The 24,611-nt window shown below is 45.5% G+C and overlaps 1 protein-coding gene across 8 annotated transcripts in view; it reads right to left on the reverse strand.

Moving 5' to 3' along the window:
• The window catches only part of Shal (potassium voltage-gated channel protein Shal), a 116,835-nt gene that overhangs the window by 41,682 nt on the left and 50,542 nt on the right, over positions 1-24,611 (reverse strand). For all 8 annotated transcript variants that reach the window (XM_069118599.1, XM_069118600.1, XM_069118593.1 and 5 more), the window contains exons 3-4: positions 18,637-18,825; positions 7,669-7,821 (exon numbers count right to left, since the gene is read on the reverse strand). In XM_069118599.1, the coding sequence (XP_068974700.1) occupies positions 7,669-7,821; positions 18,637-18,825 (342 nt within the window). The remainder of the gene's footprint in view (positions 1-7,668; positions 7,822-18,636; positions 18,826-24,611) is intronic.

Below are 24,611 nucleotides of genomic sequence, written 5' to 3' on the forward strand. Positions count from 1 at the left end.
CGCGTGTCGTTCTCAGTGGTTTGGCGGAAGCTCGTTAAAGTTTCGTAAACGACGAACGGACTGCGCGTGGTGACGTGATACACGTCGCTGAAAATTTAAGATATGATCAGAAGTGGAAATAGATGTTTGTTTTTCGTATGCCTTGCATCTGTCCTGCCTTGTCTTTTTGGGGGATTTCGTACGACGGAGATCGCTCCCGCCAATCGCAGTTTCTCAAACGTTACTTTCTCGATTTCGATGGTGAAAGTTGTTTTAGCGAGAAGCGAACGAAGATGTGATGAAAGGAGAAGGTGGAGAGAAACATCGGACAGTCTCGTGGGCTTCTCTGCAAAGTCGGGGGTCGAAAGGACGCGGATCGATTAAAAAATCTCAGTTTCTTTATTTCCTTCAGATGTATCGCCTCGTTAAAGGATCTTCGATTTCTTTCTGCCGCGCTAAACAGCGCGATCTATCGGAAGAGAGGAGCGTCGCAGAATCGGAACGCTGACAGATTGCTGGAATGTGTGGCAAAACGTGCTATCTTATCTAAAACGCTTGATCCTCGGCTCGATTAAGGGCTGACTAACCTTACCGTTCTCTGTCAAAGAAAATCCAACACCATACGTGGTATTTAAAACGGAAAGACGTTACTTTCGAATCAAACAACAAATCTCTTGTTACGCGTTAAATATCAAATACGTGTCCAACAGTCCTTGGACAAGTTGCTCGCGAAAGTTCGCCTGCTATACTTCTTGAATATCGAGCCGTCTCGTGTATGGGAGCAAAGTTTCTATTAACCGAATAATTCTAGTCGATAGTTACTAGTTATTATGTTAGTGGACAAACGAGGTCCCTTATGCACCGTAAAATTGTACACGTATAATTTGAGCAATTCACCAGACGAGGGTGGAAATGAAGGCTAAGGAAGCGATAACGAGTCGAACTTACAAATATTTTTTTTCTTTTTCTTTTTCTTTTGATTGCGACAAGGACGGTTTCTATACTGTGAACGTTGCTCAAAGCTTACTTGGTAACACAATCTGCTGGGCCAGTAACCTACTCGACGATACCGTACAAGAAACGATTCGATCTTCGCGAAGTGCGACAGTGAAAAGCATGATCAAAATTTCGAAATTTCGTTTCTCGATCGATTTGAAAATATTATCTTCCTAATTTAAACACGCCTTGTATGCCAGTCAATCTGGAGCTAGCATTTCCTCTACGATTCGCTGAATAATCTTCGACGATAGCACCAGAAGGGAACGATATCAAACAATTAAGAATTATTCCGCAAATGATCGTTAGTTAGGAAAATGCACGACAACCCTTAATCGTAGTGGAATGGCCGCGAACCGAGGATTGGTCGCGCGATTTGCGGGACTTTAGAGATATCGAGATCGGTATTGCAGGTCGGCTTGCGTCACCAGGTCAAATAAAATCGTTTTGGGAGATGGTAAATCTTGCGCAGAATTCACGAAGCGCGATCGCGCGACACGGATTTATCGCTAATACGAATCGATTAATCGGAACGTCACTGCTTCGCTCGCCGTAATAAATCTCGTCTAGGAATATTTAGATGACCCCGGGCGTGAATCACGATTAAAACGAGCGTTTGAGCCGCTTTCGGTGACAATTTCGCGGGCCAATGACGCGATCATCAAACCTATCCCGATAGATTACGGTCGAAAGTTTTTAAATTAAGATAAAGCGACGCGAGATCCTTCTTTTGTTTCCCTAAGTAGGATAGATTATTCTTCCGATTCTTAATCCCCTAAAGAGAATCGTTCTTCGTTTCAGGATATTAGCTTCGGTTCATGTAACTCTCTAAAGGCAAATTGACTGTTCAAGAAGGCAAAGAAAAAATCGAAGGGAAATTGAAGACAGTTGCGTACACCGATACAAACGAAACGAGATACTTGCTAATTGTACGGTCTTTGGAAAATAGCGATCGTAACGCAAGCGGACCGGAATACCGAAATATAAGGTTGCGATGGTTCTCAACCGACGACGAAAGCAAAAGTCGATCCTCGAGCGATCGAATAATCGATTCGCACTTCCTATGTACACTCCGTGTAATTGCTAGTATAATCTCGAATGTTCCTTGCGATTTTTGTCTCGTTGAACCTATCTACGAAAAGAAGGTGGGTCCTTAAAGCTACTTTTAGGGCCGTAAGCTCGCACCTGTGGTATTCGTGAACCTGCTGTCACCCAAAGGATCCATCTTTAGATCCCAAGGACGCGAATGTCTGGCTTCGACGAAACTGAGAAGCGGACGCGGCACACCGGGTGCTCGTGTGTCGACCATCGAACGAATATCACGCGCGAAAATCGTACAAGTCGAAAGGTGACACGCTCGACGAATCGTCGATCGATCGATCCTCGAGCGTGGCAGTGGCGCTTCGACTACGAACAGCCGTGGTCGAGTTCCCCGATACTCGACGGAACTTGGACAAGATCAAGGAAACGAAAACCATCGGAGAACGAGCTTCGTTCGTCTCCGTTCGCGCGATATCGATTCGATTTCCACGTGTACGGCTTGATCGATAACTTTATCCAATCCCACGAGGAACTGGATAAAGGGAAAAAAAAGAATAGCGGATTGGAAACCGAGAACGAAGCACGTGCGATCAACGAGAGATGTTCCGCGAAATTCGTCTTGCTGCTCGATGAGGCGCACGGCTTCGTTTCGCCGCGAATCTCTTCCGCTGGTTTCCACCGCGGAATGCTTCAGCGTCTTCTCGTGGAATTTCATGGAATCCGGACAGAGTTGGCGTAGTTAGAAGGGTCAGAGTCGCGGGGCGTGATTAATTTGTGCGATCGGACGAGAATAAGGCGGGCACGAGCTCGGGCAGGATTCGATGCGCGGCTTCCAGTCGAGTTCTTTTTAATCTAAAAATGGAAGACGTAGGATAGGGCTGACGAGCGGCGAGGCTCGACTCTAGGCGGGGACGATAGATGTTTCGTCGGTGGAAGACGACGATTCAACTCCTGGATCACTGTCGACTTGTACTTGATCGAAAAATGGGATTTTCGGCATCGTCGACGAGATACGTAGCTCGAGATCGTAAGACTCCTGTAATGAACGCACGCATAGGATACTTGCATTCGGTGATTCTACTAGTTTCGATCTTTGATAGAATTCAATCGATTCAAATCAATGACAATGCTGATCCTTAGGAAGAGGATGGAACTCGACTAAAATTCCTTTCTGAAAGATAGTAATCACGGAAATTTATTTTCCCGATACGCCGTGTCAAAATCATTAGCGAGAAACGGAGAACCGCTACGCGAAGAAGACCTCTGTCTCGATGTAACCGTCCGAATCAATCTATTTAGACGTACACGGAAAAGAAATCCGATCCTGAATGGCACGCAAAATCCTCTCCCAAGGCACGTAAGCGGACTTCCAGGGAAATATATCGCCGCTTGTTCCGTACATTTCGGCAATTTCAAACAGACTGGGCGAACGAAGAGACCCGCGTGCATAATATGGCAGGAACACATTTGTTGTACCGGTGACAGCGCACTTCGCGACGACCCGTGTTCCTTCGTGCATATGAATCTTATCATTGATTTAAAGCTGTCGGGGAACACGTTCGCCAACAGACACCGCGCGGTTCACGCAGCGAGCGTTACGTTCGCCTCATAAAGATCATTCGTGAGCGGTCTGACACGTCGCAGACGCGTCTATTATGCTCGATCATCGTCCGTTATTGCGGTTGTTAAAGTCGACGTGAAGTAAACCGTTCGATACAGTCGTCGTATTGGAGCACGTAATAAAAGGTAGATACTAAAAGAAAGCCAACGAAGCGAAGCCACTGGAAACTGTCAGACGTCGACAGAACTCGTAAATAAAAATATACGAGAGTATAATCGATCAAATAGAATCGAAATTCTATTTCCAAGTAATTTCAGAGCGGTTTCTGGGGCTGGTCGAAGCTGGCGACGGAAGATCAGAGGCTAATTTACGAGTTAATGAACGATTATCGCGTAATAGGTCGATGGGAACTCGGTCGACCGCTGAAAAATGGAAGCTCGTGGAAAGACAGAGAAGGGGCAGAGGACGTTTAATAAAACCCCGATGAGCTTCTCTGATCCGCTGAGAATCAATGAGCTGATTAAAATTAGACGCGGGGAGATTTGGCGCGAGAGTTTCAATTTCAAAGTGGCCGTGGTCCGTGGAAGGGCTTTAAATAAATTTCACCGTTAAAGGCGCGACGTTTAGAAGGTCAACGGGGGATGTCTGAAGAATTAGCGGACGATTAATAAGCGACAGAAGAAAATAGAGGATGGTGGACCGTTTAAAAATGGCCGTTCATGGAGGAGCACGAAGCTGTACATATAAAAGGTGGAACGACACTTAATGGGGTTTCGATGGGGTCTCGTCCTCGATCTGCCAGCCGACAGGATCATTTATCACTTCTCATTTTCCCTCGTTAACGTCGCCTTTCGCTATGTGCGGGCTGATTTACGAGTGCGCGTAACGCCTCCGTCTTCTTGCAGTCGATACGTTTCCAATTCCCGATATCGAGATACGCTTAACCCTTATTCTTCGCGTGGCAGTACTCCATTTAAATGGAAATTTTCAACGTAATAGTAAAACTGGCGAGACATTCTCCAATAAACAATCGAGCAGCGAATATAAAAGATTTCTCACGATCTCGAGCCACGATTCGTCTCGGCCGCGACACTCTCGAAAGCATCGCTGGTAAACTCGCAGAGTCGTTCTCACAGGGTGGAACTACTAACGAAGATCTACTACTCTGCGAGAGCGAGAAAGAGGTAGAAGGGTGACTGGAAAAAAAGGCCGCTCGACTGAAAGAGAGGTAATCCTAAGGTCGATCTACAGGTTCTCGAAGAGATCTAGTTGATTTCGATTGGAAGAACACGCCGGACTCGTCGTGTCCGACGTCGTTCATAATTATCTCCCAGCGATACGTCTCGGGAGCACGTCGAGTCCAGCGGTTCTTCTCTCTGGTTCTAACCAGAATTAATTCGCTACGACATCGATTTAGAATTCGCCATCAGAAGACAGTAGATTAAGGCTAGAAGATAATTTCAATTAGACCGTAGATCCTCGACCAAACGCTGGTCAAAGGGAGGCCGATAACGATTCGATAATAATCTACGTAGATCGCTAAATCTATGGATAGAATCTTGGTTTCGCCTCGATTGGTGTTTAAAGGGAACGAGATCGTTTCGACGCGACTCGTTTCGTTTCGACTGGTACGCCGACCTCTCGACGATTCGGGTCACGAAACTTGTTCGAACCTTTCGAAAATTGATATGATCCGACATCTACAAATCACTGGAACATGAGACGAAAACGAGCTCGGAGAAGAACGCAATAATAGCCGCTCGTTTCTCCAAAAATAGAAGCATCACAGAAGAAATGTATCACAAAGAAAAGCCCCGAAATTCCGCGATCGTACGGATCCGCTGTGCGTTTCGATCTCGACTTGCAGGCGAGATACGACGAAGACGATGTCGATTCAAGAAATCCGCGCGAGATCCGCGATAAATATGGATCTTCGAACGGTAAGACGAGAAAGCCTTCAAAAACGCGTTCTTCATTCGGTGAAATGGATTTTGGAGAAGTTCCAAGCAGAAGAACGAACGTTTCCGGCCACACGACTAGCGCGCAGTGACGCAGCACGTGCGTTCCGCGTACTTTCTTTTGTTCCTTACTCCTAGAGCGAGTAAGACGCGGCAAGGTGCGCCAATCGATAGCAGCAGGCTGCAGCATCCATCGTCTCTAGATTTTCTGATTCTCAGCGAGGCTGATAGCAACGCTTGAAAACAAAAAACGATAAACCTCTCGATCACTCGAGGAAACGTATCCGTTTGCGTTCTGCTTTTACTCCAGTTCGCGTGTGTTTCTTCGCGTGTCGTTTCTTCTGTTCTCCATGATACTTCAATGGATTCTTTTAGCTCGAGAGTACAGATCTCCGCCTTTCCGCTTGAGAAAGAAAAATCTAGGCGACGGATGGAGGTATATCTTCGACACCTGCCGGCGTTCGAAACAGCAGGTTTATCTAGCTCTTATCAAACGCGCCGAACGATCCGTAGTGCGCGCACACGGGGATAAAATAGCGAGAATATCACCAAGGAAAGAGAGAGCACACGGTTCGAGATTCGAACCCTCGCTGGCAGTGCTTGTGGGAGAGCCGACCCCCGGTGGGAGTCGTTCTTAACAACCGGGATTCGATGTCACAAACAACCGCGATATTTCGTTGTCGTGGTCTATGTTTGCTCGGACAATTTGTTACGTCGTTTCTGGACTGGAGGTAGCGACTCGCTAACTGGCCACTGATCGAGACCCGATCTAGCCATTTACCGAGGAAGGTATAGTTTCAGATGTACATTCCTAAATATCTTTGTTGCCTGATGATTCTTTACCTTTAAACCACGAGTGACGTCGGACATCTGCTTCGTGAAATCAGTTGTAAGAGTTGCAAGAATTAGCGGCGGTAGCGATGACCAGTTAACGCGACACTACTGCGCTTGTCTCTTCTTAGTCTACCAAGTAAGTATTAGAGTAGGTTAGAGTAGGTTGGAATCGAGAGGTGATTTTAATGCGAACCCCGGGAATTAATCTCCAAGCGACCCATTAACCTAATCGTACCGTAAACGATCGCTGGGATCGTCGAGATCCAGTCTCGAGCGAATTCTAGGACACGCATTGTCCTGGATCGGAACACAAACGTTTGGTTCTAGCACCGGATTCGAACGCATCAATCTCTGGTCACGGCGGCTTATCCGATCAAACGGTGAAACGAAGATCGAGGCGATCGATAAGAACCGGACAGATCAGTGTCTTGACGAGATCGAGCCACTTTTATCGACGAAGAATCGAAGCCAATAATCTAACGATCGAGAGAGCTCGAACAGTAACGGGAATAATTCGCCGAGAATTCCAAAAGATTCCTCGTAATTCAGATTAGACCCAAGATCGAAATTAGCGACGATTAGCGTAGACGACCGATCAGCTTGGGTTCAAGCTGTCCTTAAAGTCCTCCTAAGATATGGAACGTTCAGTCTTCTGCTGATACAACGTTCTCTCGTCGCCTCGGCATCGAGAACACAAGGCAAACAAAGGTCCCTGATATTCTTATGCCTCTTCTATGATATGATTTACCTTTACCATAGCTCGCAACTTCAATTGGAATGGAGGGAAACTCCAATAGATCCATAGAATCCAAAGCCGATATCTAAACGCAACTTCGACCCGTAATCTGAACAAATCTCGCAACGTAACTGAATAACGTTAACCACTCCGATTCAAACTCTTGCGAGCGATCTCCGCGAGAGAAAAAGACTCAGCACGAGTGGTGAAAGAACTCACCAAAAAACGAGGATGGAGCAATAGGGTGGAACGACCTTGGAACCGATAATCTCGATCACGGGTCAAGCTGAAAGGAACGAACGGTCCGGTGGAATCGCTGTCCCGAGCTCGGCTCACACCCTTGTCTCGTTGTAGGGGCTGGAGGAGCTGGCACCCTGGCGACGTTGCCGATCGCTGTCGCCGGGCACGTTAAACGCGACATTGGGCACCGTGATGGGGTCAACCGGCTGATAATGGGACTGCACCGGCTGCCCGCTCGGCTGCGATTGGTGAGAGTGGGAGGAAGACGAGGGTGGACCCTCGCTTATGGAGGTCGTCGAGGCGAGAATACGGCGACCGCGTACCTGGTAACGTTGGGGATAGCAGCGGCCGCAGCAGGCATGCAGCAGGCCGCCCCTCGAGGCAGTGCTGTGCGCGGGGGAGGTCAGGGGCGACGGCGAGCCCGGCCTCTTCGGGGCACCATTGTAGGGTACCTCCATCTCCACGAACTCGCGATCCTGCAACAAAAAAAGTTCGTCGTTTCCTTAGTATTCTGCATAATTAATATGTGTGAGTAATATTTCGTTGTATAATGTAGGCTGAGTATCGAATGAGAGAAACACGGTACGATCGGGAGAAGACGAAGAGAAGGCAGGATTGCGTTTAAAAATAAGTAGAAAACAGGCATGATAGAAATATCGTTTGTAGTGTGGGTGTGAGAATTCGCGTGAACGAGTGATTGAGTATCGGGCGCGTGTTTCGGTTAGAAGATGGACACAAGCGATGAGCGATTGAGAGAATGCAGGTGCAGATTTAGCTGTACGTAGCAAGAACGTGCGTTGTGAAATGTGTCTTGTGAATTCTGAAATCTTTATCAGCTACGATGGAAAAACGAGAGAATCTTCTGTGAGAATCGGTAAAGAGTTGAAAGAATCATCGTACGTTTACACCGTTGTTGCGCTATTCCTGCCCCATGGTTCAGTATAGTTCTCGTTACTTCGTATTTAATACATGAAAACGTAACGTTAACATGCTATTCCCCCTTCGTGTTGGAAGAATAAGAGAATAGACTCGTCTATTTAATATAGCGCCGCAAGTTTTTTTAGATCAAGGATAGAGTTTTCTAGGTTTGCTCGAAGCTACATATACACCCGGCAGGATAGAGCCGCTGCCAGTAAGTTTACAGCCTCGTAATTTGCCGTCGAAAGTTTCGATCCTCCTTGTTTCAACTTTTATAATTCACGACGCGCGTTCCATCGATATCTCGTTACCTATAAATTCCACGGATCCCCTTTCCACGCAAATTCGTAATCCTATATTTTCTCTAGTCCTCAAATGAACGTTACTTGCCTTGTTTGGAAGTCGTATCCATTCTAAATCGGATGCTCACGCGATTAACTAGATTATGCACGTCGCTACATGACGTTACGTGATACCATACAGTATGTGAATTGTGTATCATGCTCGTTATATATATTATACTCCCTTTCATTAAGGAAAACCTACTTTTCTTAAGAATGTTTACTCCCCGTCAAAGTTATTCGTCGTGCCGAACAGATTGTACGCGTTGCCGTGTAACCACAGTAGATCGGGAACGTGACTTGTCAGACAACCGCGTGCTGTACGAGCTACGCTCTTCGTTCACCTTGAATGCATCCATTATGCTACGAGGGAACTCGCTGTTCTTTTCAACGCTAATATAACGCAATTATTGCAGTATTAGTTCAGATCCCTCTTGCTCCATATAATTTACAAACTAATAATATTAAATTAACGAGTTACGCATTATAGATTCCATCTTCGCAATTTTATAATTTTTCGTCGTATATAGGATAATCCGATAATTTCCAATTTATGAAATTTCGTTTGTTCCATAAGCAAACTTGTCAATATTATGCCAGGGTATTTATTAATATTTGTTGTTAAGATACTTGTACATTGTGGCTTGTAAAATTTCCCTAATAATAAAGTGCGATCCTAATAATAAAGTGCGACGCAATATCGTTGTAATTTCAATAATAGAGGTCTACGTTCCGGAGCATTGTACCATTAAGAAATACGATGCTAGTGAATCACAATAGCGTCACCGCCGCGAAATCGCAACGACGTCGTATCGTTCTTCTCCAGCAGACTTTAGATGGAAGTTTGAAAAGTAACTTAGAATGGACAATAAAACGTAGTAGAGGTAGGAAAAGAAATAGAGAGCACGGAGAAAAATAGTTCTGAGAGCAAACGTGGCGAACGTGTTCACGTGTTGACGCAGAGGAATCGCGCCGAGGCCATTTCCAACGAGTGCCATTGTTACCGGCCAAACTTTGGCCCGCCGAGTATTGCTGAGACCATGTCGCAAGTTGTTTCTCCGCTCGAATTACATAGCCAGAGGGAAAGCACGCATTTACGCGAACGCTCGTTGTTACCCGTGTGTCCTGGTTATTTCCGTTAGGATTTCGGCCGCAATCACGACGGAAATGCACATCTCGAACTACGAGCCGAAGCTCCGTGGCGACTTCATCAACGTTCCAAGTTACTCACAGGTTAATGAGATTGAGTTAAAAAGCCCTAGACACGAGTGAACTATAAATCTCTAAGGGCACTCGTGGGATTTATTGATAATCGATCGGTTAAGGATAGAATGAAGAAAGGGCTAATCAACTTGAGGCAAGCGTCTATAAAGTTCAATCACAAAAATAGAGCAGTTCGTAACCTCATAGTGAGAATCGATCGAGAACGATAGAGAATCTGTCGCACGAGTGTCTGACCTGGCCGAACCGAGGTTCGAAAAGGCCCATTTCAGCTTCTCTCCGAGTGGTTTTCCAGAAGAGATCGCGCGGTTGTTCGATTGCACGAGATCGAATCTTCTCCGCGTAGGTGAAAAGAGGTTGACTCACGCGGAATTGACGTCGAGATCGCTCAATAACCTCTCGTTTCTTTCTATTCTCCGATTCTCCCTACGTATTACCGTCGTGGAAACGTTTCATCCATCGTTCACGATAGAGATTGAACGATTGGGTGTCGAAACCTTTAACGTCTTTCGCGTGCAAGAACCGATGTCGCAGAATGAAAACTCGTGCATCTCGGTTCTCGTTCCACCTGATGTTCGTCCTTCGCGTTACTGGCATTCTCTTTGCGAAAAATCGATAACACGATGCGTTTGCGTCGATAAATTCTAGTTAAAAGGTCAGATCGACCAAGCACGTTACGGTTGTCCAGCGGAGGCGAAAGTTAAAACGTCCAAGAAGACGCATAGCGTCAGCTTTGAAACGGCTATTGCGAGCAGATGGTCTGTATGCGATCGTTATCTACGACGTGCATTCGCACAGTATTCCTTTTCGGTGCACCGAACGTATCTATTGATTGGCGTTTCCTTGTCGATAGACGGTCTATCGACTAAACGAGCGAGGAAACGTGCCGACGATTTCGAATCTAACATTAGCGAGTCTCGCGATGAAAAGCCACGAGATGGCTGCGTTAACATTCGTATGCACGTTCGCGTCGTTCGATATCGCGCAGCCCGTTGCAAATATTTAAATTTCATGAATCGCAACTAGTTGTGACGGATCGTACGCGACCCGAAAAATTCGGATTATTTTACGCGAATAGCGGGAGAACAGGAAGGCAGATGTTTATTCCTGCAGCGAGGCGTGAAAAATATTCCGCGCGTCGGCTATAACGAAGGCTAGGGAGAAAATGGGCTAAAAGGGATGAGGAAAACGAGGAAAAAGGAACGAAAAAGGACTGTACTCGTGAACGAGGCAGACTACCGCGGACGTACCGCAGCTTTATTCGCGTCTGTATTTCCGAATAGACTAGCGTCTCTGTCGTTTCCCGGATTAAACTCGTCCTTATCGCGTCAGAGCCTCTTATTTTCGTCCCCGTGAACACCAGCCGAGCGTAGAAATAAAACGAGCCGTTCCACGGGGGGCTGGATATCCAACCGACAAAACATACCATTTAACCTGCACCTTCCATTATTTTCCCCGAAGGATCTCGTCTATACGTCTTTCGATAGAAGAAAATGCGATTGGTCTGTGGATCGACGAATGCACGAGTCTGGTGGCGACTCAAAGAAAATCCTTCGTCCGAATTCTTTGGACAGGCCCAGTATCTCGGACAGATTCGTTCGTTAGTGGAAGACGAGCTAGCCGGATGATAGGAGAAATTGCGAGTGGCTATTGATCAAGACTTTGAGCGTCTCGATGAGAACGTTTGAGATAGACAGCCGAGGGAAACGCGGTTGTGTGTGTTTCCCAACTTTGTTTCAAAGCGACAACTTAGACGGTTCTTTGTCACATACTGGAGCAAGGATACGTGCTCCACTTTGATCAACGGACAAAAGGGAGCTGTGGTTCGGTAGGTAATACCACGCTTTGTTCGATCAATCTCTTCTTGTGTCTCTACTCGATTCGTAAGAAAGCTCAGATGCAAAGAAAAAACAGACTTTCTATCTGTTTGCGAAGTCGGAGCGTGATGGACGATTAGGGGAAACGATCGTTTCGCAAGCTGACGAGATTCTGGATTATTGAACGACTAAGAATAAGATTCAAACTATCAGAGAACGAGTGCGTTTAACGACGAAAAGCGAAGAACTTTTAGCTTTAGGGAAGCTTAATTAATACACGATGAGTAGCCGAGTAGCCGAGGAAAAAGTTTGCTCCGAGTTTACCGAGAATACTAAACTAACTATCATTCATTCGACTTCCAACTTGATGAATATAAATTACAGTTGGTCGAACTGCTTGCAACTCTATCATTTTTCCGTGGTTAGGCTATTTTCGTTGGAAAATCAACGGCAGGAAGATTATTAACTCGGATCCAGTGGAACTTTGATCCTCGAATCTAAACGATTCACAACACCGCTCTGATTTTCACCGGACGTACCTCCGTCGGAAAAATATACAATTTCCATGGAGAATAACGTCAGATAGTGGAAGAACGCTGGCCTCTATAAACAGCATGGTGGCGTTATTTTTGTTACGTAAAGGTCGTAAAGGTGGTTATAAACGCAACTGACCTCTCCAAGATAGTGACGCGTGTCATGACACCATTTTGGAGGGCTACCAATTGCGTCTTCTATTTAACGCAGCCATTGATCTAAATGTCGCGGGATTCAGCTGCGCGCGTTTAAATATAAATTAAACAAATTTCCGCGACCCACGGCTCGCCTCGTTTCCCGCGCACAATCGCGTTTAATGGATCGGAATCGGCGCAGGATTTCGCTTTCCGATCCAACTGCTCGACAACGATCCAGCCAAATTGCAAAACGGTTCTGCCCCTTTCAAATTCAATTGCATTTTGAAAAGATGAATCCTCCTTCTAAAAATGTCGCGCTATTCGACTTCGAACGGGAACTTAATACGTAAGATAAATAACTCTTTCACGGAGGGTGGAAACTTTATTTTCTCTCAACTGAACGAATTATTAATTAAATTTAATTTATACAGGGTGGTACAAGCGGAAAGGGGGTGATTCTACGCGAAAAAAGGAGTCGAAAATATAGAATAAAAATTTTTTGTTTAATTTTTCCATCGAGCTAACGATCTACAGTGAGATCCGTTATAACGTACCGCACGCGTACCGAGCGAAAATTCGACGTCGATTTTCTCGAAAACAAAGCCTCAAACGAAAAATTTTTATTCCATGTTTTCGACTTCTTTTTTCGCGTAGAATAATCCCCTTTCCGCTTGTACCACCAGTTATCAATCACCCTGTATATAAATTAATTAAATTTCATTGAACGTTAGTTATCTAAAACAAAAATCGGCATTTGTAAGGGATGGTATAAAACAAAAATGAATCTATTTCGCTAGATTAAACACGTATTCTATTCGGCGTCTACCGAACTTCTCGTATCTTTGCAGAAATTTAAACCGCGCTGAGAAAAGGGTACAAATTTCGTTTGACCGTGTGGTGAAGTCGATCGCGGGCGGCAAGTACTGGCGAAAACACGTACGTGCAACGGGCGACACCATTTTAGAAATGCAGCGACCGCAAGACGCAGTCAGGATGGATATGCATTCCCTGCTTAATAGAGGCGGTGATCAGCGTTCGTAAATTCAGCCGGGCCATCCTCGTGCCCCATAAATAACTCGCCACGCCGCTCGACCTGACCCCGGCACGCCGCGCACTTGTCGCCATTTTATAGATGTTCCTAGCACAATTCGAACCTTCCATCCTATTTCGTAGGACAGCCGTTCGCTTTCGTGTATGACAGAATCTGGATAATCGATGTGCGAGGGGAACGCGAGTTTACTCGCCGATTTTCATCATTAATTCAAAGATGACAGCTTGGACACGCTTGCAGTTTTCGCTAAAACGAATTTAGTCGACCTCTTTATGGACAGTTTGAAAACTACCACTCGTCCAAGTATAATTTCCCAGTATAAATTGCGTTTGAGATCGAACACGAAGTTGTTTTCGTATAACGAGAAGAATATTTTGTAATTGAAGTTTCGGCGATGTTGATTCAGTGCCAAGAGCAACGAAAAAGTTTCACCGACGAGTGTTTAGACCCGAGAAACGTTTTGCGCTTTTTACACGCGATTATTTGCCAATTCTTGGGATTCCCCAGGAAAAAGTATTTCCACAGTAAAGAAATTCCTTTGACGCGAGGACTAGACAAATTTTCATGGAATTAAGGATAAAGGGATTCGAGGTGCAGGCAGAGGAACCGTGGACGAGCGTGAATACGGCAAGAAGAAGAGACGACTGCTGAATATCCGGCTTTGCGTATGCATTGCTCGACACTGAAAAACGGCGACACGGCTGGGCTACTTGTGAATTTAATATCGTCCAGCTGGAAATAAGCGTACTGGAAAGGACCGGCTTTCCGAGAATAAGGAAAATAGAGTGGATCGGGAACCGGGGAAAAGGAAAAATTGAAGTAAACGAACAAACACGAAGACCGTGACCCAAACTCGACGAAATTTTTCTCTAGATCGATCATTTCTTCGCGAGAACACGTTTCCTCGTGTTCGAGATGAAACGGGTTCCCTGTTCGAGGAAAGGCTCTTGCTCCAACTATTCTCGTCTCAATTTTCTTTCGCAAACTGCTGACTCGGTGAACAGGAAGAGGTACACAGGCCAGACTATCAAATTCTTCTTGTTCGTCGTCGAACAAAGACAAATAAATAAAAGTATCCATACATGTTATTACAATTTACTTCGAGAAGTTTCAAACTCGCAACAGACTCGCATAAGGGATCATCGCTCGCAGTTATATATCTCTTATCGTTGGCGTTAAAACACTTGAATCTTTTTATGTGTTAAGAAAATATACGAAGTCCGATGCTAATCTGATGAATGAAAGTTGCTTCTAAAAAGAAGTATTTAATGTTTTATTCACTATGATACTTAATTAGTTTCCCTGAACATTAACAAGATTATAATTAGAAGGGTTTCATAATGTTCTTGCAGAAAGAATGTTAACTTGTCCGAAAAGGATGACTTAACAGGTTCCAGTGAGTTAAGAAAGTTCTAACGAAACACGAATGAGTTTAAAAGCGAAAACAGGTCTGTTTTTGAGAAGTTTAGCAGGAGGAACGACAACGCTTTCTTCCTCGAACGCTTGCGTTCGCTCGTGCCATGCGGATCGGAAAATCCGATGCGGCTACGCTATTGTTGGATCTCTTTAACGCCGTTTTCCGACTATAATTAGTCCCCGGGTCTCGGGATGACGTCTCGCCCCGACAACTTCGATTCCCGAAGAGATTCGATCGAGGCCGACCACGACCCGGAAGAAATCAATACGCCGACACGACGACACCGATTGGCCGCGTCTGATGCTCACGAGCTGCGCAACACACGCGACCGCCTCGAAAGATCTTCAACGGAGATCGTTTGCCTGTCTTCTCCTTACGATTCCGTGAGAGAACAACGTCGTTATGGTACCAAGGAATGCGTCCAGATCGCACACACGCTACCACAAGTCTGGTCTCGCTATGTGCACGACGTGAAACCAGGATCGAACTCGCCGAGAGAATCTCATTTCGCTGAGTGATGGAGCTCGTAATCATCGACATTGTTTTTTGAAACGAGCTCCTTTGTAACAGTAAGGGCAAGAGCAGTTCAACTCCGTCCCACTTAGAATTCCCTTTTGTTAGACGACGGCGGAGGCATCGCTGACGCCTGAAACATCCCTTTTTTATTCTTTTTATTCATAACTGTCATCCTATTACCTTCAGAAGCGATTCATCCAGCTGGCGTGAAAACAAAGAAACGAATATTCGCGAGATCCATGTACTTTCACGATTCTCCGACGTGTTAAAAACAACCGCCTGCAGATGGAAAAAGGAGAACATGCTACAATACATTCAGACGTCAATTTCGCGTCATTATCGGGTTCCAACAAAGTCCTTTTTTGCTCGTAATATCCAGTCCCATGAAATGAAGACTCTACCGATTCTCAGATGGAAAAACGAAGCTCGCGGGTAGATTCAAACTACCGATACAGACGTCTAACAGCACGATCTATCGGCCGAAGTGCCGGTTCGTGAAAGGTCATCGCATCGTAAAGGTGAAACGCGTTCTTGTTATCTGTTGACGTGTATCACGTGGCACGTCGTCCATGCACATTCTTTTGCGAAGCTTGGTCGCAAAAACGTTTCAAGGATATCGTGGAAACGTATGGGTTACCAATTATAGGGACACGAGTGCGCAACGATTGGGATTCAATACCAGGAAAAATAAGTATACGTCGGAGGAGGGCATGCACGGTATCCTTAAGTGGATTAAACCGGAGAAAAAGTTTCGATGGAAAACACTGAAGCGAAGAAGAATCGTGAAAGACGATGACACGATCGAGAAAGTGGCAATTGTGCCGCGTAATATTCGTCCGACTCGTCGTCTCTTTACCTTGCGGATTTACTCTGTTAGAAACTTTGTATTTATCCAACGATACTGGTACGTTCCACATTCCAAATAACAATGTTCCAACTTAGTTTAAACCGAGCCGAAAGTTACATCTCGGACTCTGCGGACTCGTCTATTCTCGTGCAAACGCATTAATCATTTCTGCTGAGAGTTTTGACAACAACAAGCTTCAGCAGACCAGGTAAATCGGATGAAAGATTTAAATACGACGAAGGGAAATGTAAATATCATCGGGCGATCTTGAAGAATTTTAAACAGTCGCGCGGTTTTTCCAATTCTAGAAGGATACTCGAGAAGATAAGCGGGTCTAAGATTCCCTAAAGAGAACAGAGGAAAAAGAAAAGGATTCGCAAGGTCGGTTAAAAAGGCTGCTAAACGCCAGCAGGAAGTCGAGATCGCGTAGACGCGAAGAAGTAGACGACAGAAGGCAGCAGGAAGTGGAGCGACGCTCCCTCGGGCCGTATGCGCGATTTCCTTCGCGACTTGACAAAAGCCGCCGGAATCGCGCTTCTTTCTGGGTTAAGTACATCCAGCAGGAAGAAGTCTGAGAAGGTCTGAGACCATCGTAGCGAAAGCATCGTCGAAATAGGACCAACATAATTGAGAGCTGATAAAGAATCAAATCGACGAGACGACACGATATAAGAAGATCTCGAGAGAAAACTCGACGAGGATGGCCGCTATAACGTACGAGTTATCGACATCGGCTTCCATTTCGTTCGTCCTAAAATAATAGAATCGAACGGATCGTTGGGACGAACGGTTGCTCTTGATTTTGTAAAATGTGCATACTCCTTGATACGGATAACCCCGGGACAACTTGCAATTAACGGAATTTCCGCGGAAATTCAGGCTCCAGTGACCATCGAGACGAAGTTCCGATTTTCAGTACGCCAACTGACCTATTTATCAGGCTTTCGGCATTTGGTTTCGGGACCAGCGCCATGGAAACATTCCCGTTAACGGATGGCCGAAAGGCCGATGCTGAATTTGGATATTCCGTTAAGTATCATCGAGACGTTAACTAAAACCTACCGAGTAAACAATCCGATCTCGTAAAATATTAAATCGCGATGTTCGTGGAAACGGAGTTCGCTGGTAGATTAAAGTTCAGATGAAACGGTCTAAAATTCACCTGCAGCTCGCACCAAGAACTGTTAATCGTTAATTTCGATTTTGCACTTACACTTGGCATTTGCATTTTGGCCAGAGATTTCGTAGACGTTGCATTTGTCTGCAGGCGAGACCTGAAACTGAGGGCTTCGGTCCCCACTGTTTCCATTTATATTGCACGATGTTTCGCTTGGCTGATCAAACTGATGATTCAACTCGGAAGTTCTAATCCGGATGCTCGACCCGGAAGAGTTCACCGGATGTCGTTTAATTCGATTGGCCAACCCTCAACGCCAGGTATGCCCCGAACAAGCAGACGTCTAGGGAATTACATCAGGCCAAAATGCAAATGCCAAGTGCAAATGCAAAATCGAAGGGCAATTGTTCATGCCGGAAAGCCGATATCAAAATATATCTCAACATCGTGAGAGTTTGAAATACAAAAGCTGACGATTCGCTTATTATCGAACTCGCCACGGTCTATTCTATCGCTAAAACGATAACACGACGAAATAAAAAGGGCATCTAAATTATTATCAAGGTCTGAAATTCACGGAAACGACAACAAAGGAATATCTACCGACGTTCGCTACACACGGTGGCTGTGTATCTGTCTCAACGACACCCGAGGCCTATTCTCTGTTTATGTGTGTGCGCGCTGGTAAGCTGGGCGCCGCACTCGATGGGTGGCACGGTATCCCTCGTGCACAAGTGCTGTGCTAAAATTGGACGCGAACAGAGGGGGTTTATTCAAATTACTCCGCAGCGCACGGACTCTTGGATTCGAAGCAGGCGACGTTGGTTCGCGCCCGAGAATGAACCGGCGCTTAGATAGCGCGACGTTTCCCCCGTTTCGCAACTGATGCCGCGAAATTAAACAAGCGGCCGTCTACCAGGTTTAATGAAGCGAACGTTTCTGCGTCGATGACGAGAAGCTCCCCCTTTCAAGCGGCGATATTCGTCCCTTCTCTTCCAAGCTTGAACTTCAACGTTACGACAGCGTATAGCGTTTCGCTTTTAGTTTGTTTCTTCCTCTCGACAGGCGTCCTGGCTCATTTCGAAAGAGTTACAGAGCCGACACTTTGCTAACCATGCGCTATAGTGACATAAAGGAGACTGGGCTTGACCGAGCTAATGTTACGAGAAGCGGTTTACTACTCAAATTTATAACTCGTTGGCAAAACATATTTCCTTTGCCGTCAGAGAAACGTTATTACGTCATGAGAATCTTCGTAAACGAGAGTCAGGACAGAGGTAGATAAAATGTTAATCGAATGATAAAGCTGAGGAGAGGGAGTAGCCAAGTCAGAGACTGTAAGGGTAACTGGTGTAAATGATTTTCAAAGACTCACCGTGGTCTTCTCTAAACAACGAAGTAGATGATGATGTTGCAGTTCGAAAATATCCTCCTCCTTGTAGTTGTCGTCCAGCTGAAGGCCGCTCTCCTGCGCGGCCAGTCGGGCCTCAGCCGCCTTCTTTTTGCTCACGAAGGCCGCTCCGCTCGACGCTTTCGCGATCCTGATTCGTGCCAATCTGGCTTTCTGCAACGAAAAAGAAGCAACGTTATTCGCAGAATTTCATAAGCGAGCTTCGAATAGTTCCATCGTTTTGTCTTGTCGCGTGGTTGAATCCATTGATAAAATCGGAACCGGAAACACCGAGAAAAACAATTAGACATTGCCAAAATATCGAAAAACATCCAAAACATCCGGTGTGTTCACGGTCAACCTAGTTTCGGCAAAGATTTGGAAAGAAATCAAAATTTGGGGGAAAGAAGACGCGAAGGGCTGAAAGGCGATCCTTCGGAAAACGAGCGTTGAAGGGAAGAATTCGGTCAAAGAGAAACGAAGTCGCGTGTCTTTCCAGGTCGAGTGAAATTGTCTCGCGCGTGACAATGGAGAAACAGACGGCGGTGTTGCTGCGTTGGAAATCCACCCGGTGAAATCGCGACGTCGGCGACGACAACGGAAAACGCGTCAGTTTCACTCGCTTCGGGAACGCGAATCCGCGCGCAGAAGAAGTCATTAGAGTAACAACGACGCATTGTCCCCGGCTGTTTTCTTTTTTCTCCTTTCTCCGTCGTTCCCCCGAGGCGTCTCCTGCTTGCCGCCGACGCTCGGTCAATTAAGCTTTTAGCGAGGATTTTCCGCGAGAAATTACCGTGTGCACACTATTCAAATGCGGCAAATACGCGACGGCGATCCGAAGTTTTAAACGCGTCCACGCCCATTTCCGCAACGATTATGCCCTAACCGCTGGATTTTCGCTTCCTCCGCAGTTCTACGAGACCTTGTTCAAACAGCCATTTCCACGAACAACTTTTTCAGTGTACAAAAAGCAACGGATCGATGAAATTGCCTTTCTCCTCCTTTCTTCCCCACGTTCAATTATAAGGTATATTTTGCGGATAAACAAGTACTTGTTGTACGATAACGACCATTGCATTCGGCCCTTATCGAAATTGCGTTCGATACATAAATTGCAGAATGATTTGCAGCAACCTTGTTACCAGTTATTGCATCCTAGTCATAAGAATCCAGACACTTTTAAGGGAGCTAATATAAGTAAAAGCCTTTGGCAATAAACTCCACAGTCAACGAGAAGCCTTCTGTTTCCGATCAAACAAATCAGAAAAAACATACAGCTACTTGTCATCCTTTAGATCGACGAATGATCATTCGTTAAAGTTAGAATCCAGAAGTAAACTTTACTACATCGCGAATCCTCCAAACTAATTTCCAAGATTAATATGAATAATCTCCTATGATTTATGGTGAATCAAATTTTTTATGAAGAGAACAACGTTCTTTTAGTCGTCAAAAACCGTCGAGGTATCCTGGATGTCGCAGTATTTTGCACGTCGGTGACATAACTATCCGTCACGTTAGTCAAAAGATTTGTTTTCGTCCAGATTTTTATCGTGCAAACTTTTTTCGCGAAAAAAATTTTTCGCCAACCAGCAAACTTTCCGCGAGAAAAGCAACGATAACGTGATTCACCAGACAACGTCATTACGATTTATCTCGACCAGCCAGCCATGCCTATCTGTGGCACCGCTGTATGTACACGCTCAGCTTCCTTACGAAGCTTTTCGCGTGGAATACAAAGAACGCGAGTTAAATGACATCGTTCCGGCACGCAGCGTGACTTCGGTGAATCCATCATTAACGCGTTATTTCTCTTTAACGAGCGTTTTACTACGTCCGCAAGCTTCATAAAGCCCGTAACACCAGAATGAGGTACGAAACAACGGCATTCTACGAGGTTCACCATCGAGCGAAATTACACGTAGAATATTCGAGATGGTTTTCGCTCTTCCGTCGGATTAACACGCCTATCGTACGATAACTTCATCGAGAATATCGTTACGGTTCGAGCCTAATAAAAATTAATCGCTACTTTTTCCTCCTCGTAACTCACACCGACGCTAAAACTTTATCTAAGGATCCGATTCGGTAATTTACATTACGACCTATGGTGTATAACCAAGGGTACCACGAACGTGAGAGTTTCGGCGCTGTTCACCTTATCAGGTTTCGTGGATCTCGCGGAAATTCTTGCATAAAATGTCCTTAACGGCAGTATAATGTACGATTGCTGAATTACGAAGCAACTAGTTACGAAACTGTCGAGCGATAAGGCGCGCGCGATCTACCGCGCGAATTCACGATTATGAGACCGCGATAAATTCTTCGACTCTGCATTCACGCTACCTAACTGACGTTTTCTTTATTTCTGAAATGTTTCGTCGATGCTTCCAATTTATTATAAGAACTCGTCCGAAACCAGTTATCGTACCTCCGTAACTTCTACCACTTAACGTTCGCCTGTCTACTTTAGAACTTGCAACTTTCTTTTAAGATACCGTACAGTATTGGAAAAGCCGAGTATGGTAGGCAGGCGAATATTTATGCGAACCGCTGTATACGATCAGAGAAAAAGAAATGATAATTCGATGGGTCAATAAGAAATTCAGCACAGCAAATCGTGGGTGCGCAGTTAGACGCGTGTAGACTGTAGCAGGACATAGATCACGTGTCAACGTGACGATATTGCGAAACAGCAACGAGGCGAAACGGTACGGTGACTCGTCAAGGTACGTGGCGTGGCTGCAGGCAGTAAAAGCCGCCGAAAGTGCACGCGGTCGCGGCTGCGCCCCTCGAGTCTGCATTCGAGGACAACTTCCTGACATTTCGCAGCTGCGGTCGGCCGCGTAAACATCCGCGAACACGGCCGATGCCACGTGACACCTTGCAGACGCGAATCGGACCCTGCATCGAACCGGCCGCGATCTTATCCACCGCGAAAATATACGATTCCACAGGGATATAAATATGTTAAACACCCGCGAGCTTTCCTAGCTCGGTGCATCGTCACGCTATAATTAGCGAGTCGCCGATGATGCGCCAGGGTTGCTGTAATCGCGCGTAATTCACGCATCGACGGACAGTGTTTGGCCAATGGCTAAACTTAGGGTGCTACGCAGGAAAATCGTGCTATGTAAATGTTTGACTTTTTGGATCGAACCACGGGAAGGAAGGGGGATCGAATTCCGATACGAACGAATGTTTTGTGGCAGAGGGCCTTTTGGCAATTTACCGCTACTTCGTCGCTGGTCAGCGAGTTTTCAGCTTCGTTGCCGATTCCATTCCCCAAAGTAGTTACCAATTCTGATTTTATTCCATTTACAGCTCCGCTTTGAATTCTTTACCGTAGGCAGGAAACTGGCTGATCGAATGCCGAGGAAAAGCTATGATAAAGATGGACACAGGGTTTAAGAATTCGGTGACCGACACTGGTGGAGACTTTATCTCGCTGCCTAGGAGACGATATCTACGTTAAATGATCCATTTCCTGAACGTACAGTCAAAGAAGTGTATCTACCTTTCTTCGAGTTTACTTATAAAGATTCCACTATATTCTGAAATACACCATGAAGTATATAAATGAAAGTAGATATGTGTTCGCGGCGGAATTTCTGGATAATCTATTCACTGCCAACTACGAGATATCTCGTAGTAAGCGTATGTACCAAGAGTGCCGATTACGAGATATCTCGTACTTTACGCTAAAGATTTAGATTGATTGCAATTGATCACGGAATAAGTTTGGGTTAGAAATTATTAGAAAGGGTGAACGAAGATTTTATACAAATTTTGTGAAATTCCATGTTTTCCTTGAAATAAGATCTTGGTGCCCAGGGCAAGACGCTTTAAATTTGCCTGGCAGTGAATGAGATAAGCGTAACAATGGAAGGGCAGCGGCAAGTGCAGTGGGCGATTCGATAGAAGGAAAGGCCCGAAAGCGAGCACCGACGTGGAAAGTCTCGTGCCATTGGGCATGGAATGATCGATCTCGGATTCCCCGAGAACGTATATCGCCGGAAACGGAAAGCTAAAATTTCCTGGCGAGTCTCCAGCGAGATCCATCGCGGTCGTCAGAAAAAATTAATAGATCGTGCGAGATTAATCGAAACGAAGCGATACGCGTATAAATTATGAGATAGACGAAGGAAATGACTTCTGTATCAACGACTTTGGCTTCTCAACGAAGACAAATTGCCTCGAGTATAGACGAAGTTCGAACGAAAACAGACGTCGCAACACCATGTCAGCAGTTCGTGAACCAACTATGACTCACTAGAGAATAATTCGCGTCTGTTATAAAGTAGACGCGAAGTTCGACCAGCTATATATGGCGTATGGCATAATGCAATAGATTAGAAAGATACAATAATAGAGATAGGGTCACGATTCGATCAGGAATTAACCGACGTGGTTGCTAATTAATTCGCTTATCAATGAGAGTTTTTATCGATCTTACCGGACGACAGCTACCTGTTGTCCAGCATCGAATTAATTAACTATCGACATGTTGTGAGCACCGTCCTTCGTCCTGTATAATAGTAATTACCATGACAGAGAGGATCCTCTCTACTTCGCAAACATAATCTTCTAATAGAAAACATTGCTATACGCATGGACAACGGTAGGGAGATTAAATTTCCGCCTGAAATTACCGATCGAACCTATTAAATTGACCTTCTCTCCGTTACTTAAAAAACCGGCGGATCAATTTCGATATCGTTCGTTGGTCGCTGCATTTACAGAGTCGCGGAAAGATCAAGTTCAACGTACGCTTCTGAATAAATTCATTTACCGGCTGAAATCTAGTAGCCCTCGTAAAAATATTGAAACCCTTCTCACATGTATACCGGCACTCGATGAAACGAAACCTGCAATGGAAGCACGAGTGGCTTGAATTTAGTAATCCCAAAAGCAACACTCGACTCTCGTTACGTACGAACGGCGTGGTTCGTCGCTTTTTCATCGACCGTTCGGCCACGTATCCCGCGCGTTACAAGCGCCGCTAACTTTGCCCCTTAAGTACCACCAGAACGTTGAAACTTCGATTCTATACTGTGGCAAGCCTGTCATTTTTCAAAGATCGCAGCTCTGCCGAACCTTGCAACATTCATCATCTTGCCGCTCACCAAGCGTCCAACAGATGATTTATGTTCGCTCGTCATTCTCTCGTCGACTCCGCGTCCCAACGGCGTTATTGTACGCTTTTCAATGCGCGCGACAAATTCCCAACAGTATACGACTATCCTCTACTAAAACGTCACATATACACGCGAATAATAATCGGTTATCCTCGGATTTCGTTCCCAGTAACCGTGAAATATCTCGCCGCTCCGAGGTATACACACGCTTTACGATTTCCTCCGCTTCATCCAGATTTGCCTGAAACCTCGATTGTTGGCTTTGGAAAAGGGCATCGGTGCAGGGACACGAACGTGCACATCTATACACACACAGGCATTGGAAATATCGCGTGGCGGGCGACGATTAATTCAAGGAAGATGAGGGAACCTGGTTGCCGCGCGGCCGATAAGAAAACAGAATGCACGATTGCAACGCGATCGCAACCGACGGTTTTCGAGCTTGGCCGCGTTCACCCCCTTCACCGTTTGTCTAGGTTTCTTCGCTCTGACGGTAAGTTAATTAAACGAACGTCGACAAATAACAGGCGGGTCACGGACGGTTGAAAGGGGCGCGGCCTTTCGTTTCAAGAAAGATCCGCCGGAATAAAATACGCAAGACCTACTTTCCTGAAGCATTGAAAATTGAAATAGTAAAGTGCCGTACTGAAAATATTCCCCGCTTCGCCAAGAAAAGCAAAATGTTAGAAAAAGAGGAGAGGAAGAAGACGCGTTTCCCTTGTCTTTCCACCAACGTTTCTTCCTCTTCCTTTTTGCCGTTGAAAACGTTAATAGCCGTCTCGTTCCCGAGAGAAAAAGAACGTCGCTCAACCGAGTGTAGAA

The sequence above is a fragment of the Bombus flavifrons genome, chromosome 8, assembly GCF_040668555.2.
Source record: "Bombus flavifrons isolate JBK064 chromosome 8, iyBomFlav1_principal, whole genome shotgun sequence".
NCBI classification, from domain to species: domain Eukaryota; kingdom Metazoa; phylum Arthropoda; class Insecta; order Hymenoptera; family Apidae; genus Bombus; species Bombus flavifrons.